We start from the raw sequence: 18,398 nt of genomic DNA, 5'->3' as shown, positions 1-18,398 counted from the left end.
CCCTGACCGACTGGGACAAGCCAGGGGGCAGGGGAGCAGAGGGGCCATGGTTCTGTCTGCCCCCGGATTTGGGGGTTCCAGGACTTGGTAAGTGCTGCAGGCCAGGCCCCAGACCCCATGGGACCTAGAACGGGGGTGTCTTGGAGAAGGGGCTGGAGGGAGCAGTGACCTCCCAGGGCCTGCATGCCCCTCCCAGCTGTGCTCCCAGCGCCCCGGCCCGGCCTTCCCAGGGTGCTGGGTGCCCTGGGCCCCTGCCTGTGGGTCTCTAGGCCCTTCACACACAGGCACCCACAGGCCGCTCTGAGGGCCAGGACGTGGTGCTGAGATCAGCTCGGCGATCGGTTGGCTCAAAGGGAAGGCGACACAGAACCTAAGAAATAAAAGGACAGAGAGACACACGAGAGGAGATGAAGATGGGACCAGGGGACTCACAGCTTCTGGAACTGAGAGCCCCGACCCTAGCGGCACAGGAACCGTCAGCTCTGTGTGTGCAGTGCCATTCTTAGGCAAGACGCACTTTCTTTCACCTTGGGCGGCTCTCCTTACGGGGCGCACTCCTTACATGGGGGGCACCCCTGTGTGGCACGGCACTCCTTGCGTGCATCAGCACTGTGCGTGGGCCAGCTGCACACGGGTCAAGGAGGCCGGGGTTTGAACCGCAGACCTCCCATGTGATCGACGGGCCAAGTCCGCTTCCCAATCCGCGTTGTGTTTATTGGAAACTACCCAGCGGCTGTTTGCTATCAGAACCACAACATCGTCTACAATAATAGAGAACAACCGCAACGTCTGCACTAGAACAGGTGCAACGGCTACAGCGAGGAACAGGTCACACAAAGTTCAGACACAAGCCAAACCCTTTTTCCCACCACGTGGGCCCTGCCCGGCACGGCCTTGTCCGCCACCTTGCTTCCATCCCGCAGGCTGCTGGGAGGGAGGCCAGACGGGTGGGCCCCCACCGCCCTCCAGCCTTCCCCCCAGAGGAAGTGCCTGGGGCTCAGGAACCCCTGGACTCTGACCTGTCACCAGAGGCCACGTTCCCACTGGTGTCCCCGCATCAGGCACAGTGGGCCCCGGGGCCTGTGTGGACACTGTGTGGGAGGAAGGGTGAGACCCCCGATGCGGAGCAGGGCTGGCGGGGGCCCCTGGAGCTGGGGGAGGGCGGCGATGTGCTCCGGCTTGGCGGGGCCCTCTGGACCGCCAGCCACTCGGGGTCCTTGGGGCCACCAGAGCCAGGGCTGTGTGGTCTCGCCCTCCCCGCCCCTCCCCAGGCGCCGCTGGCTAACTCCGCTTCCTGCCCGCGCCCCTGGGACCAGCTGGGAGGTGAAGACAGTAACGTTGCAAGAGGGTTAATCATAAATGGCAGCGACGAGGACCGCCCCCTCCGTCTGCACAGTGCCCCGCGCACCTCCCTGAGAGGCTCAGAGCAGTGGACAGCTCACGCAAGGCCACCTGCCAGGAAGTGGCCAGAAGGATGTCAGCGCAGGCCTGGCCAAGCCCTGCAGCCCACGCTCCTGGCCCCCTGCCGTCCTGCTCTCTCCTCCCAGGCACCAGTGGTGTGGGCCTTGTCACCTACAGGCCCTGCACAGGGAGGTGAGAACCCTTACGTCTCCCTCCCCGGCCCAGGCTCGCACCTGCACGGCCCCGGGAGGCGGCACCGTTGCCTTCCCCGCTTTACAGAAGCGACTGGGGCCCAGGCGCCAACTGAGCCCCCAGCCTGTGACAGGAGGGGTCTGAGCCAGCTGCGCGCCACCCCAAAGCCCCCGCACGTTGCCACTTTCCGGGGGTCCTGGCAGGGGTGTCCCCGGTGGGCCCAGCCGCTCCGGGTCTGGCCCCTGTGGGGGTGGTCGTGGCGGTGCGGCGAGGCTGGGAGCCTTCCCGCTTCCCCATACTCACCTTTCACAACCCAAGCGATGGCGCCATCGGGCAGGAAGGGTGAGAAAGAGGCTACAGGAAGCAGCGTGGGGCGGGGCCGGCTGGCAGAGCTGAGGCCGGGGAGCCAGACGGGCCGGGGCTCTGACCAGTGTGGGAAAGGCTGGCCGAGGATGGTGGCACCCAGGGGCCTTGGGCTCCTGCTCCTGCTCCTGCTCCTGCTCCCGGCCTCAGGTGAGCTCTTCATCCTTCTCCCATCAAGCCCCGGAGACCCGCGCTGCTGAGGGGCCAGCTGGAGCAGAGCCAGGGGCAGGGAAGGGGTGGGGGTGGGGGGTGTCTAGGCCGTGCCCTCCAAGGAGCCGCCCTGACCACTGAGCTCCCTCTCTGCTAACCTTGTCCCTCTGGGTCCGTCTAGCTGTCCTGTTAGGCTTGGGTTGGCATGGGTTCTCGGGGTGCCTTGATTTCCCCACCGCACCCTAGAAGGGGGACAATGGAGAGCACACCCTGCTCCCCATCCTGGGCTGTGGCTCCCTGACAGCCGGGCTCTGGGACACGGCAGGCTCTGAACAAGCTGGCCTCCGAGCCCCTGGGAAGGGGGACGGAACCCTCTGGAGGCTGAGTCCAGGCAGGGTTGCCCTGCCCTGCCCCCGGCCCCTTCCTCTGGGCCCCTCCACCCCACCCTTCCCACTGGCTCCCTCTCCCTGACTCAGCAGATGGCCCCACCATCCTGTTACAAAACCAGGACCCCGTCCCCTCGCTCCAGCCTTGTGCGCAGCAGGCCTCAAGCCACGACCCTCCAGCGACTGCAGCAGAACGCCAGGCTCCTGCCCGCTGCCCCCCGCATCTCCCCCTCCCCCCTCCTTTTCCTGCCCTTCTCTGCTGCCATGTCCTCAGGGGGCCCCGGACGGTGCCCCTCCTCCCGTTGTCTCAGTCGGTGGTTGCGCCTCTGTCTCCTGGGCGACTGCCCAGCGCGGAGCTCACCGTGTGCCTGGCGCTTTGGAGCCATGGAAATGGGGATGGGAAGTTCAGCCCCACGTCCTGGCCCCCGGCGGTGGACTTGAGGCACATCGACCCAGCTCTCTGGGCTTCAAAGAACTCTGCTTCTGGCAAATGCTGGAGAGTCAGTAAAGGGGCAAGTTCAGTCCCTTGCTCAGAAGAAGGAGGGGAAATGGCGGCTCTGTCCTTCATGGTGGGAAGGTTGGAACAGGTGGTCAGCGGACACTTGATGGGTTAATTAGTTTATTAACCAGTGGGTGGCAGTTATAAGGACCCTGGGTCCTTCACAAAAGCTGTAACTCACTGGCTGGGGGAGGGTGCGTTTACCCTGGGGCGATGTGGGTGATCTGGTTCTGGCCAAGCATTGGCCATTTGAACGAGCGAGGAGCTTCGAGAAAGTTACAACTACCTGTAGAGGTAATTCCCCTTCCTTTACGGACATTTATGGGTTAGTCGCCATTCACCCAACTACTCCATTCATTCGTTCATTCATCATTCCTTCATCATTCATTATTCATTCATAGAGCGTGGATGGAGCCCTGGATGCTGTGCCAGGCCCTGTGCTGGGGTGCCACGGGGTCCTTGTCCTCAGGGGCTCTCAGTCTAGCAGAGCAATAGGGCGCTTCCGAGGGGTCCCGAGGGTGAGGTGGCCCCCAGCACACGGGGCTGGGCAGTCGGGGCCGGGCAGGTGCACTCTCACGGACAATGGAGGAGCTTTAATGAAAGGACGAGGGTGAGCGCAGGGCAAGAGGAACCAAGAAGGGTGGTGGTGCCCGAGGGCTGGCCCCCGAGGGACCCTCTTACAGCGCGAAGCCTGGAGGGCGAAGGAGGGACGGTCCCCAGAACTGGGGAGAACAAGCTGGGACTGCAGGGGACCAGGGCAGCTGACGGGCCCCAGCCCCGTAGCTGGCCAGCCCCTGGCAGACCCGGGTGGGGAAGCGATCCCGCGGGCCGGGGGGCACCGCCCTCCCAGCAGCCTAGTTCAGGGTCTCCCTGGCTGGGCGCATGCTCCCAAACACCGAGAAATAATCAGCACGCTCCGTTTGATCATCTGCTCTGTGCTGGTTTCGTGCCAAGAGCTTCACAGACGTGGCGGCACTGAAATTTCAGCGCAGAGCAGGAGAGAGGCTCTGTGCTCACTCACCACGGGCCCCAGCTCTCAGCACCCATTTGTAACCTCGCCGCATTCAAAGGGTTGGGATGTCCCCTCCAGTTGGCAGTTTTCTCCCCTCGCCTTCTCTCCCTTCCCCTCCCCTCTCCTGCCTCTTCTTTCCTCTTTCTCTTTTCCCTTCTTCCTCTACCCCCGCTTTTCTCTTTTAAAGCAACCTAGATGATATTATATACGTGCTCATCTGTCATCTGCTTTTCCCCCTTCAACAGTGTGTCATGAATATCTTTGCAAGCTAATAGAAATTTAAAGTTCTTTTATAAGTGAATTAAAACACTGTCACATCTAGATCTGATGATTCTAAAATCCACTCTAACGTGTTACTTTTATTTTTTTAATAGTTAAAAAAAATTTTTTTTCTCTCTCTCCTTACCACCTCCCCCAGCCCCAGTTGTTTGTTTTCTATGTCCATTCTCTGTCCGCTTCTATTCTTGTCCGCAGCACCAGGAATCTGCGTCTCCCTTTTGTTGGGTCGTCTTGCTGCAGCTCTCCATGTGCGGGGCTACCACCCACGGGCAGGCTGCACTTCCTTTTGCGCTGGGCAGCTCTCCTCATGGGATGCACTCCTTGTGCGTGGGGCTGCCCTATGCGGGGGACACCCCTGCATTGCAGGGCACTCCTTGCGTGCATCAGCACTGCGCATGTGCCAGCTCCACACGGGTCAAGGAGGCCCTGGGTTTGAACCATGGACCTCCCATGTGGTAGGTGGACACTCTATCCACTGAGCCAAGTCCACTTCCCCTAAAATGTGACTTTTAAAAAGCTTACATTTACTCCAACTTTTTGCTGCCTTTATCTTTTTATTTTATTTTCATATTAATGATTTAAAATTAACTAGTTTTTTTTTTTAACTTGTAAAAGTAGCATTGTGTGACATTTAATCAAACACAGGGGAAAGGTACAAAAAGTGAAAGGTAAATGATCCCCTGTCCACCTTTGCCCTGCCTTGCATCCCCCAAGTCAGGCCCCTCAACAGTGCGTGGGGTGTCCATCCATGAAAACATTTCACATACAGTTGGGATCCAACCTGCACCCACAAATGGTACAGGATCCTACAAAGCAATTCACAGAAAAAGAGAGAGCATGGCCAGCAAATGTACAGATTCATGTTCAAACTCCTTCTTAAATTAAAATGAGATTCAATTTTACCTCTCAGACTGGAAAAAAAGAAAAAGAAAAGTGTGGTAAAATCTAGGATTGAGAGCATGTGGGGGAATATTCACTCTTGTCTACTGTTGATGGGAGTGTAAATAAGTTCCACCCTTTTTGGAGGGAAATTTAATAATACTTCAATTTTTAAAAAGCACATACATTATAATAAAAATTCCTATGATAGGAATGTTTTCTATGATTTCTGAAAACAAGGTGGCAAAGGTGTTTGCTCAAGGATTCTCATTGTGACATTGCTCAAAATAACAAAAAATCCAGTTGAAAAAGTGTTGCGACACCCACATAGTGGAAGAGTATGCAGCTATATAAAGAAGGAAGTGACTCAATGTGGTAGATATGGTCTTTCAGATATATTGCTAAGTGATTCCATTCACTTAAAAATGATCTATATACATATATTTGTAAATGCATAGATAATTTCTGAAAGATTGTGCAATAAACTATCAATGGTGGTTACCTCTGGAGTGTGGCCTGCACGGTGCAGGGAGAGGGACTTTTGCTTTTCATTTATGTTCTATTGTACTGTTTAAATTTTGTTAACTCTACGTGTGTATTACATTTGTCGATAGATTCCTATGTAGGGACACAAATACAGCCCAAGAAAGCAAATATGCAAGTAGTCTTACAATGTCATTTTCATCTCCTGAAATAAGTCAGAATGACTCTCTTTGAACACCAACAATGGACTCTATCATTTATGTATGTTGTGTCTAATCCTCCCCCAAAACTTGCAAGGAAGATGTTATTAGCCCCGTCTTGCCGATGAGCAGATCGAGCCTCAGAGAGTTGAAATAACTCACCTGAGGTTGCACAACTAGTGAGCGACCCAAAGCTTCCCCATCATTTCCTGTACAGGTGAAAGAGAACTGGACTAGAAGTCACACAAGCTCATCGTGGGTTGCTGTGCTCCAGAGTCTGAGTTGGCTGTGTTCTCTACCTACCCCAGGAGGTAGATGTGAGCGCTCCAATGTGACAAACCAAGACAGAATACAGCCCATAATTGTACCATGAGGCCACAGCGGCCAGGGCTGTGGAAAGTCTGACATGGAACAATCAGGGAAAGCCAGGCAAACTGCCTGGAGGAAGTGGTAAAAGAGTAATAGCACTAGCATATAAAACCCTTTATCGACAGAGCCGTGGGCCAAGCCTTTGTACACACTTCCCCAAAGCATCCCGTTGGGTCTGCGAGATGGGGGAGGGGCAGTGTCTCCTCCCCGGGGAAACCAAGGCCCTGGGAGGTTATGAGTCCAGCTCAAGTGATCAGCTAGTGTGGCTGAAGCTGGGATTTCGGTCCACACCACCAGACTCTCGACCCTGACCTGCTTCTCAGTGCCCTGCCCCGCCCCCCCCAGCCCAGCCGCACCCTCTGCATCCCGCCTGCAGGTGAGAAAACGTCTACCAGAGCCACCGAGGCTCCGAGGAATGTCTGCGGCGGGCCGGGCGTCGTCCACGACTTCCAGAAGGTGGACCTGCACAGCGCGGCCACGTGCTTCACCAAGTGTCAGCTGGGCAGCAACGCCTGCGACCTGGAGAAGCTGCACAGGTGAGGGGGTCCTCGGAGATGGGGCGGGAATCTGGGGCTCCGGAAGGAGGGGTGGACATGAATAGGAAGGGATGGAGCCCTCAACCTCCATGGCCCCCTCCAATCTTGCTCTTGGGAGACACCCACCCCTACTGCCCACCAAGTCTCCTTGGGAATCAGGGCCGCAGAGATGACAAAGTCCCTTTGCCTGCCCTCGAGAGTTGTGGAGAAACAGACATGAGCTCATATGATGATGACTCCGAAGTATGACCGTACAGACCTAGAAAAGTAGGCAGGAGGCCACGTTAGCCCAGAGCAGAGAAGTCTAGCAAGGCTTCATGGAGGAGGCAACCCATGAAAGGGCTTTGAAGGTTGTATAGGAGTTTTCAAGTTGGGTGCAGATAATGGTGGGGTATACAGGGGCACAACTCAGGGAGTACTAGAAGAGCACTACAGTGCTTTGACCTGGAGCGGGTAAAGGGCTGGTGGGGGTGGGTAGACAATGGGGAGGTAGGGTGAGTGGGGGATTGGACCCCAAAGTGTAACAGGTAGAGTGAGCTACGCAGAGGAGTCTGGACTTACCAATGGGGGTGGTGGTGGTGGTGGAAAAGGACGATGATATATTTTAAGCAGAGAAAATATAATCAACTTTCCAGTTTAGAAGTAAGATCTCTCAGACTTCAAGGAAGGGTGCAGGTGCGGAGATGCAGGAGGAGACCTAACCAGGTAGGGTGCGACTGCAGCGGTCTGGGTAAACACGAGGGCTGGATCCACAGCAATGCCACTGTCACCAATGGGCATCGGGCACCTGGAAAAAAGGCTGCATAGAGAGGTGTAGGACGTCGAGTTACTAAGACCAAGAGACTGACTAGACACAGAGGTGAGGGAGAAGAAGGGGTTACACCACCTCCAAGAGTCATCTCCCAAAATACATCTGCCTCTCTCTCCTCCTCTCCCTTCTGGTCAAAACTGCCACAAATTTTCTAAATTAGGCAGAACCGGCCTGGGTATATACTCAGCACTCACTAAATACATATTCTTATTTTTGTGTGGTAACATAATATTCCACTTCCCATCTTAACCACTTTCAAGAATACAATTCAATAGTGTTCATTTCAGCCACGATCTTGTGTGACCATTGCCACCCTCCATTAATCAGTCAACGTTTGTCCAACAGTGAGTGAAAGCCCTGGGTTCCAAGGCTTGGTGTTAGGAGAGCTACCTGACTGAACGGCACCGTGTAGGCAGCTGGAAAAGCTCCCATCCGCACCTGGGCTGCTCAGGGAGCATCTCAGCTCCAGCAGGCCTTTCAGGAGTCTCCTCACTGTGCTGCTCTATGGTGGGGTAGCCTGGAAAAATCAGGGCTTCTGGTGCTGGGCCCAGAATGCGTGTGGGTGTTATGGTTCTCCTGAGCTGTGGTGAGCGCCTTCAGTTCCCTTTTATCGTCACAACAGCCCTATAAGGCAGGTCCTGCTAGCCAGCCATTTTCCAGGTGAGGAGACTAAGGATCCAAAGGGCGAGGTGAGGGGCCCACATTACATAGCTGGTAAGTAGCACAGTCAGGCCTGACCCTGAGCCTGGAAGGCAAGGTACGTGGTGTAGTATCGGATGGGTCAGCCTGCCCCCTCCCCCAGCCTGCTGCTGCGCTTTGGACAGGTAGTCTTTCCATTTACTCATCCGTAACATGGGGTGAAAGTAACACGCAACTTGCAGAATTATTGAAGACTTAAATGATAAAATTCATACATATGAGCTGTTATTGTTATCTCCTTCTTAGTCTTGTCATTTTAGTACTATTCCAAAGCTTTTGTTCTTGGCCTCTTTCTTATACAAACTTCTTAGGATAGTTGTTGCGATGAAATGAGATCATGCACGTAAAAGTAACCAGCAGGTAGTAGAACTCAAGACATTGTTAATTTTTTATGACTTTCTGATTATAAAAGTAATACATATTTATTGTAAAATATTTGGAAAATAGCTATGAAAAGAAAATTAAAAATTCCCCTAATTTCACTATCCAGGATAATCATGATTTTGGTGTGTTTATTTTTACCCTTTTATATATAAGTACATAGAGACATAAACTATATGTATTTATAGTTAGCTGTCGTAATGCTTGACCACAACTCATTTATCTATTCTACTATGTTGATATTTGGGAGGTCTCCAGTTTCTGGCTAACACAAATAGTGTTGTAAGTATTCTTGTTCGAGTATTTTGGTGAACATATGTACATGTTTCTGTAAGGAATATACCTAGCAGTGGGATTAGTGGGTACTGTTGTATATGTATGACTAACTTTAGTAGAAACTGCCAAACAGTTTTCCAAAGTGGTTGAACCAAATTTCACTCCACTGACAGTATATGATAGTTTCAGTTGCTTTACATCCTTGTTAGCACTTGGTATTGTCTGCCTTTTCATTTTAGCTATTCTGGAAGATTTGTATGTATATCATAGTGGTTTTAATTCCATTTTCCTGACAACTAATGAGGTTTAACATTTTTATTATGTTTATTGGCAATTTGGATATTTTTCTTTGTGAAATGCCCCTTTGAGCTTTTTGCATGTTGTTCTATGGGGTTGTTTGAATTTTTCTTAGTGATTTTTAGGTGTTCTTTATATATTCTGGATTTATGGCCTTTGTCAAATATACATAATATATTAATATTATTAATATTAATGACTTAATATCCTTTAACCACTCACATTGAGCTATAAAACATTCTAGCATCGCAAAAGGATCCCTCACACTCCTTTCCAATTGATAACACCCCATCATGGTAACCATTATTCTAACTTGTACAACCATTTATTGGTTTTGCCTGTTCTTATACTTCATATAAATAGCATCAAGCAGTATCTGCTTCTTTCCCCAACCAATATGACTGTGAGATTCATCTGTTGGTTTTTTGTGTATACAGCAATATTTTGTCTTCTTTACTGCTGTCTGGTAATCCACTGCATGAATAAATCACTATTATCTCTTCTGCTGTTAATGGGCATTTTAGTTGTTTCTGAAATATTTCTGGTTTGGGGCTTTTATGAATAAAGCACCCATGAATATTTCTGAGCATGTCTTTCCACGGCAGCTCATTTCCCTTGGGTAAATGCTTAGAAGAGGAATTGCCATCAAAGGCAGGCATATGATTAGGTTTCGTAAGCATTGCCATCATTTTCCTCGGGGTTATGCCAATTTGCACTCCCACCAGGAATGTGTGAGTTCCGCTTGCTCCACATCTGTGCAAAACTTGGTATAATCTGTCTTTATCATTTTAGACATTCTAGTGGGCACAGAGTGATCTTTCATTGTGATTTTAATTTTGACAGCTTTATTGAGGTACAACTTATATACCATACATTCTATACATTATCAGTGGACAGTTTGATAAGTTTTAGTATATTTATACAATTGCATGTATCCATCATCACAATCCAGTTTTAGGCCACTTCCATTTCCCCCCAAAATACTTTGTGCCTATTTTCAATCAATCCCTGCTCACTTACCAAACCACAGTCAACCACTAATCTGCTTTCAATTTCTATAGATTTACCTTTTCTGGCTTTTCGATAAAGGGACTCATGCAATATGTCACATTTTGTTTCTAGCTTCTTTCACTTAGCAAAATGTTTTTGAGGTTCATTTATGTTGTAGCATGTGTCAGTAGTTGGCTTATTTTTATTGGTGAGTAGTATGTCACCAGATGGCTATACCGGTATACCTTGCTTTATTGCACATTACTTATATTGTGTTTTTCACGAACTGAATGTTTGTGGCAATCCTATCTTGAGCAAGTCTGTTGGTGTCATTTTTCCAACAGCATCTGTGCATTTTGTGTCTCTGCCACATTTTGATACTTCTCACAATATTTCAAACTTTTCCGTTATTATGTATCTGTTATGGTGATCTGTGATCTTTGCTATTACAACTGTAATTGTTCTGGAGCACCGTATAAGATGGCAGACCTAACTGATAACTGCTGTGTATCCTGACTGTTCCATCCATGGGCTGTTCCCTGTCTCTTCTCCTCTTCTAGGGCCTCCCTATTCCCTGAGACACAACGATATTGAAATTAGGCCAGTTAAGAGCCCTACAATGGCCTCTAAGTGTTCAAGTGTCAGGAAGAGTCACACGTCTCTCATTTTAAGCTGGAAATGATTAAGCTTAGTGAAGAAGGCACGTCAAAAGCTGAGACATGCCCAAAGCCAGGCCTCTTGAGCCAGTTAGCCAAGTTGTGAATGCAAAGGGAAAGTTCTTGAAGGAAATTAGAAGTGCTGCTCCAGTGCACACATGAATGATAAGAAGATGAAACAGCCTTATTGCTGATACGGAGAAAGTTCTAGTGGTCTGGATAGAAGATCAAGCCAGCCACAATAATCTCCTAAGCCAAAACCTAATGCAGGGCAAAGCTCTAATTCTCTTCAATTCTACAAAGGCTGAGAGAGGTGAGGAAGCTGCAGAAGAAAAATTTTAATTTAGCAGAGGTTGGTTCATGAGGTTTAAGCAAAGAAGCATCTTCATAACATAAAAGTGCAAGTTGAAGCAGCAAGTGATGATATGAAAACTGCAGCAAGTTATCCAGAAGATCTAGCTAAGATCATCGATGAAGGCAGCTACACTAAACAACAGATTTTCTATATAGACAAACAGCCTTATATTGGAAGAAGATGTCAACTAGGACTTTCATAGTTAGAGAGAAGTCAATGCCTGGCTTCGAAGCTGGAAAGGGCAGGCTGACTCTCTTGTTTAGGGCTAATGCAGCTAGTGACTTTAAGTGGCAGTCAATGTTCATTTACAGTCTGAAAATCCTAAGTCCCTTAGCAATTATGCTAAATCTACTCTGCCTGTGGGCTTGTTTTTTTAAAGAAAGTTAGTTTATTTATTTTTTATTTCTTATTTCTTCCCCCTCTCCCCACCCCATTGTCTGCTCTCTGTGTCCATTCACTGTGTGTTCTTCTGTGTCTGCTGTATTCTCATTAGGCAGCTCTGGGAACCCATCCTGGGACCTTCCGGAGTGGGAGAGAGGTCATCTTCTCTTGCTCCACCTCAGGTCCCTGGTTCACTGTGTCTCATATTTTTCTTCTTTGTGTCTCTTCTTTGTTGCATCAGCTCTCTGTGTGGGTGGCACCAATCCTGGGCAGCCTGCTCTCCAGGGCAGGGCTGCAGTCCTTGCATGGGGGCCACCCCTGTGCGAGGCAACACTTCTTGTATGCGCCAACACTCCATGTGGGCCAGCTTGCCACATGGGCCAGAAGGCCCTGGGTATCAAACCTTAGACCTCCTATATGGTAGGCGGAAGCTCTATGCGTGAGCCATATCTGCTTCCCTGCCTGTGTTTTATTAATGGAACAATGAAACCTGGATGGCAGCACATCTGTTTACAACTGATTTACTGAATATTTTAAGCCCACCATTGAGACCAACTGCTCAGAAAAAAAGGTTCTTCTCGAAATATTACTGCTCATTGACAATGTACCTGATCACCAAGAGCTCTGTACATCTCACCCAAGAGATGTACAATGTGATTAATGTTGTTTTCACGCCTGTTAACACACATCCATTCTGTGAACCATGAATCAAGGAGTCATTTAGACATTTAAGTCTCATTGTTTAAGAAATACATTTTGTAAGATTATAGCTGCCATAGAGAGTGATTCCTCAGATAGATTTGGGAGTTGAAAATCTTCTGGAAAGGAGTCACCATTCTAGATGCCATGAAGAACATTTGTGATTCATGGGAGGAGGTCGAAATAGCAACATTCACAGGAGTTTGGAAGAAGTTGATTCCGAGCCTCAGGGATGACTTCGAGATATTCAAGACTCAGTGGAGGAATTCACTGTAGATGTGATGAAATAGTAAGAGAACTAGAATTAGAAGTGGACCTCAAGATGTGACTGAATTGCTGAAATCTCATGATAAAACTTTATGTTAAGAACAAAACAAAAGCTTTAATGTAGAGGCGTTGCTTCTTGTGAATGGGCAAAGAAAGTGGTTTCTTTTTCTGTTTTGTTTTTCTTTTTTTCTTTTTACTAATTGAAAGTGGTTTCTTGAGATGGAAACTGCTTGTGAAGATGCTGTGAACATTGCTGAAAGGACAACAAAGGTCTTAGAATATTACATAAACTTAGTTGATAAAGCAGCGGCAGGGTTTGAGAAGATTGACTCTAATTCTGAAAGAAGTTCTACTGTGGGTAAAATGCTATCAAACAGCATTGCATGCTAAGGAGAAAACTTTCATGAAAGGAAGAGCCAGTCCATGTGGCACCCTTCATTTTTGTCTTAAGAAATTGCCACGGCCACCCCAACCTTCAGCAACTACCTCCCTGGCCAGTCAGCAGCCATCAACATTGAGGCAAGTCTTTGTGTGGAAATATGTTTTTATTCTTTTGAGTAGATGCCTAGGAATGGAATTGCTGGGTTTTATGGTAAATGTTGAGCTTTCTAAGAAACTGCCAAACTCTTTCTCAATGTGGCTGCATCATTTTACTTGCCCATTAGCAATGTAAAAGAGCTCCAGTTTCCATACATGCTTGTAATATCAGTCTTTTTGGTGATAGCTATTCTAGTGGGCATGTGTTAGTATTTCATTGTGGTTTTAACATGCATATCACAAATGACTAGTGCTGCTGAACATAATTTTATGTTCTTATTAGCCATCTGTTTCTTTTCTTTGGTGAGACTATTCAAAATTTCCTCCACTTTTCAATGTTTTTTTTTTTTGTCTTCTTATTGTTGACTTTTAAGAATTTTTAAATATATCTTTATCAGATGTATGATTTGCAAATATTTTTCCCAGTATGTGTCTTGTCTTTTCATTTCCTTAATGATGTCTTTTGAAGAGTAAAAGTCTTTAAGTCCAAGTTAAAATTTTTTGCATGTGTTTTTGGTGTCGTGTCAAAATATGTTTACCTAGTCCAAGGTTACAAAGATTTTTCTGTTTTCTTTTATAAACGTTATAGTTTTGGATCTTGTAATTAGGTCATCTATTTTTTAGTAAGTTTTGTGTGTGTGTGTGTGTGTATGGTATGAGATAAATGTCTAAGTTTATTTTTGCATTGGGATATCCAACCATTTGTTGAAAAAGCTAACCTCTCTCCATTGAATTGCCTTGGTACATTTGTCAAAAATCAATAAACCATAAATATGAGGGTTTATTTATGGAATAGACATACTCAGAAACTGGTGGGAAGCAGACTTGGCCCAGTGGATATGGTGTCCGCCTACCACATGGGAGGTCCGTGGTTCAAACCCCGGGCCTCCCTGACCCATGTGGAGTTGGCCCGTGCGCAGTGCTGATGCGCGCAAGGAGTGCCCTGCCATGCAGGGGTGTCCCCCACATAGGGGAGCCCCAGGCGCAAGGAGTGCGCCCCATAAGGAGCACCGACCAGCGCGAAAGAAAGTGCAGCCTGCCCAAGAATGGTGCCACACACACGGAGAGCTGACACAACAAGATGATGCAACAAAAAGAAACACAGTTTCCCAGTGCTGCTGCTAAGGATAAAAGCAGTCACAGAAGAACACACAGTGAATGGACACAGAGAGCAGACAACTGGGGGTGGGGGGGGGGGGGGAGAAGGGGAGAGAAAAAAAAATCTAAAAAAAGAAAAAAGGAGTATGGCTAAGTTTAAAAAAAAAAAGAAAGAAAGAAAGAAAGAAACTGGCAGAATCCTCATACTGGCTCTCTGACCCATGGGGTAAGGGCTATTTTGGTTGAAGGACTAAATGGATATTCCTGGAACTTGCTATCCCTAACAAAATAGCAAACCAGAAGCAAAACTACATCCCTGGTGGGGGGAGGGAGGAGTGAAGGGGGTAAAGGAAATGCAGAGATGAATGCTGCCGTCAAAGATTTGAAATGAACAGGGTCGTGATACTATCTCATTCCCATTTAACTCACCAGAAGTCAACTGTATCATGGAGAATTACTGTGCAGTTTTCATAAACTTAATCAGGTGATGAGTCCAATTGCTTCTGATATTCCAGATGAAGTATATTTCCTCGAAAAAATCACCACAGTCCCTGGCAATTCGTATGCGGCTCTTACGTGACTAATGCCTCTTTCTCCATGCCATGTTTCAAGGACTACCATAAGCAGTTGTTTGATTTTTAGTTTTTTTTTTTTGGTGTGTGTGTGTATATATATATATATATATAGTTTTTTACTGGCAGACTCAACATCATACCTCCACAGTATCTCCTCAGAGTTATGCCAGTTCTCCTGCTCTGTCATAATATAATCTGCAGAGACCTTTGATCATCTTGACATTCTACAAAACATCACACTATATCCATGACATTATGCTCCTTGAATCTGATACACAGAAAATAGAAAGTACTTAAGATGCATTGGAGGACATTTTAAAAAGTACATGAAGTAAGCAAGCTATATTGTAAAATACAATTCACTATTTTATTTGGTAACAAAATCACAACACTTCTTTGTATAGGTTCATACAAGGCTCATAAAATCTAGGGTGAGTTGCATGTAGCTCAATTAATGGGTTTGTCCACTGTTTCTAGCTCATTGGTGTTCTTATTGCCCGCCCCACTCAAGTGCATTTGCACATACTTGCAGGGATGATTCTTTCTGTTGTATAACATTTGCCTGTGATCTCATCTGGAGCCTTTTCCTTGGTAACTGACTGTTCAAAACTGATGTTAAAATAAAAGCCTCCCCTTTGTCTCCCACTTAAGCCCTCTGTAGCTACTCCTTTCCAACAGCCTTGGTCTGGTTCTACCTGTTTCTGTTCCCCTTCTCTCTCATCACTAACTTGGCCCTCACCTGTTCAGAATTACTGGGCGAGGTTGGGTGGCAGCTCTCAGGATTCCAGGCTTATGGAACGTGCACCAGTGAGCAGTGAGACTTCAGCACCACGGAGAGCACCTGCAGGCTGGTACCCTAATATTTTAGTGGATGGCAAGGAAATTGTGATGTGAAAAAAAAGCCCATCCACTTTTGTGTTCTACGTAGTTCCAACACTAGCTGTGCTTCCATACATGCCCAATCTTCAGAGGCTGAATTCCTGGTGTTCAGGTAGCACTCAATAAATGTGCTGATGTTTTCAGTCATGTCACAAAATTAACTTCCCACAGCTTAAAATACTCAGAGGTATTTCTCCAAAGAAATATGAAAATGACCAAAAAGCGTATGAAAAGATGATACCGTCACTGGTCATTTGGGAAATGCAAATCAAAACCACAATGAAATACCTCTTCATACCCACTAGGGTGACTTTTTTTTTAAGATTTATTTATTTACTTTATTTATCCCTCTCCCTTCCCATGGTTCTCTCACCTGTCTCCTCCATTGTTTGCCTGCCCTTCTCCAGGGGGCCCCAGGAACTGAATCCAGGACTTCCCACATGAGAGGGGAGTGCCCCATGGCCTGAGCCACATCTGCTCCCTGTGGGCTGTGGTGGCTGCTGGCTGGTGGCTCCTGCTCATTTTGGAAAGAGCGGAATCTAGCTCATCTAGCTCATTGCGGCAGGGCAGGCCTGTAGCTCATCGTGCTGGGAGCAGTGTCTGCTCATCTTCTTTTAGGAAGCACCAGGACCCATACCTGGGAGCTCCTGTGTGGTAGGCAGGCTCCCAACTGGTTGAGTCACGTCCACTTCCCTGGCAATGTTTTTTAAAAATCAGAAAATAACAAGTGTTGGCAAAAATGTAGAGAAATTAAAGCCCTTATCCACTTGCTGATGGAGACATAAAATGGTGCAGTTGCTGTGGAAAACAGTTTGGCAGTTCCTCAAGGATTAAATGTAGAATTATCGTATGACCTAGCAATTCCATTCATAGATATATACCCGAGAATTGAAAGCAGAACTTTCAAAGGAACTGTGTTCTAAAAACATGTACAGGCATGCTCATAGCAGCACTATTTGGAATAGCCAAAAAAGGAAAACCACCCAAGTGTCCGTCAAATGACAAAATGTGGTCTATTCAAAAAACGGAATATTATTCATCCATAAAAAGGAATGAATTACTGCATGCTACATTCTAAAACATGGGTGAACCTTGAAAACCTTATGCTAAGTGAAAGAAGCCAGACACAGAAGGCCACGTATTGTGTGACTCCACATATATGCAATCCTCGGAATAGGTAAATCCTTAGACCCAGAGAGCAGATTAGTGGTTGTCAGGGGGAAATGGGGAATGACGGCTAGCAGGTACAAGATATCCTTTTGGTGATGAAAAAGTTCTGGAACTAGATGGTGATGGTTGCACAACCTTATGAAGCTCCTTACTGCTACTGAATTGCACACTTTTGAAATGATTAAAATGGTAAATATTATGTGTATTTTACCACAATAAAAAAAGACAAAGGCATAAAATAATCAGAGGGGCCATCAGCCTGGATTTGTCCCAAGCCACCCCTTCCTCCTGCAGTGGTTTGCCCCTTAGCCTTCCACGGTCACATCTCATCCAAAGAGCTGCTGAGTATGGCCCATGGTATCTCTCCCCCGGGCATCGGGTTGGGGACCAGGTGAGTGGGTAACTCAGTCTGCAACACCTTCCCCTCCCCCGATGCTTGGCCCCTTGCAGATACTGGCTGAACTATGAAAGTTTCCTGGTGGAGAACAGTTCGGAGAAGACCGTGAATATGTCTTTTGTGAAGACTTTGGTCCAGGACTTCAGCACTGACATCTCAGAAGAACTGCACTTCTCTCTGATCCCCGATGAGGTGAAGAGCGCCCCACCCCCCCCATCCCTGCTGGCTAGTCCCAGCCCTCTTTCCTTCAGGCATATTTTTTAGAATTCTGAGAGTCAGGGACTGTGCCTGGTACCCATGAAAACGTATCCTTCTCGTGTCCCATTTTGGCAGCACGCTCTGCTACCTTGCTAATGGTGCTAGTGAGCTAAGTGGAAAAGTGGATCCTAGTAGGAGGTTATGGCCAGGGTGCTAGGCTCTTCAGAGCCATTCAGAAGAGCACTGGATTGAGAGTCAGGAGAGCTGAGTTCCAGTTCTGGTCTTTCCACCAGGTGTCCTCTAGGAAATCCCCTCTTCTCTCTGGGCCCTCAAATCCTCATTGGTAAAATGAGCGCTAAGACTCCTCCACAGTCCACCCCAGGAACCAGATAAAGGGTACCCCTAGCAGTCTGGCCAAGTGGTTAAATGGGAAGACTGGATTTACATTGGTCTAGATTCCAACCCCAGCTCTGCCCCTGATTAATTACTGTGTTCTTGAGCAAATGCCTTAACCTTTTTGAGTCTTGGCTTCCCCATCTGTAAAATGACAATGGCCTTGCCCACTTTCAAGCTTATTGGGGGGAGGAGATGGGATGAGTCACAGGGAACACTCAACACAGCGCGAGTTTGATAATGATCTCTAGCCCCGCTTGACCTAACGGTGGGAGTTCAAGCAAGGCAGGTCGGTTATCGTCAAGGTAGATTTAAGTCTGCCTGAAGAGAGCTAGGGTCTTTCTCACCCCTTTATCATGTGGTGCATGAAGCTGGGCCCTGCGCGTGGGTACACACTGGCCTCAGGGATCACCCCCAGGTTCCTCTGACACAGGGTCTAGACTGGGAAGGAGACAGTTGGGGCCTTCAGCTGCACCTCTTGAGCGCCCCTGTTCCGCAGGCAGGCACCAGGTAGGGATCAGGCTGCAGCCCCAGGGAGATCAGTGAGATCAGAGAATGAGTAAAACAACATTTTTTTTTGGTAATTACCA

At 48.0% G+C, this 18,398-nt stretch overlaps 1 protein-coding gene across 1 annotated transcript in view; it reads left to right on the top strand.

Annotated features, from left to right (window-relative positions):
- Positions 1-1,876: 1,876 nt before the first annotated feature.
- ADGRG3 (adhesion G protein-coupled receptor G3) overlaps positions 1,877-18,398 on the top strand; it is a 29,823-nt gene continuing 13,301 nt past the window's right edge. Inside the window, exons 1-3 of the mRNA XM_058279945.1 lie at positions 1,877-2,106; positions 6,590-6,749; positions 17,271-17,409. Of these exons, the coding sequence (XP_058135928.1) occupies positions 1,914-2,106; positions 6,590-6,749; positions 17,271-17,409 (492 nt within the window). The 5' untranslated portion in view covers positions 1,877-1,913. The remainder of the gene's footprint in view (positions 2,107-6,589; positions 6,750-17,270; positions 17,410-18,398) is intronic.

Source organism: Dasypus novemcinctus, chromosome 18, assembly GCF_030445035.2.
Source record: "Dasypus novemcinctus isolate mDasNov1 chromosome 18, mDasNov1.1.hap2, whole genome shotgun sequence".
Classification (NCBI taxonomy): domain Eukaryota; kingdom Metazoa; phylum Chordata; class Mammalia; order Cingulata; family Dasypodidae; genus Dasypus; species Dasypus novemcinctus.
This window is presented reverse-complemented; position numbering and strand designations above follow the sequence as displayed.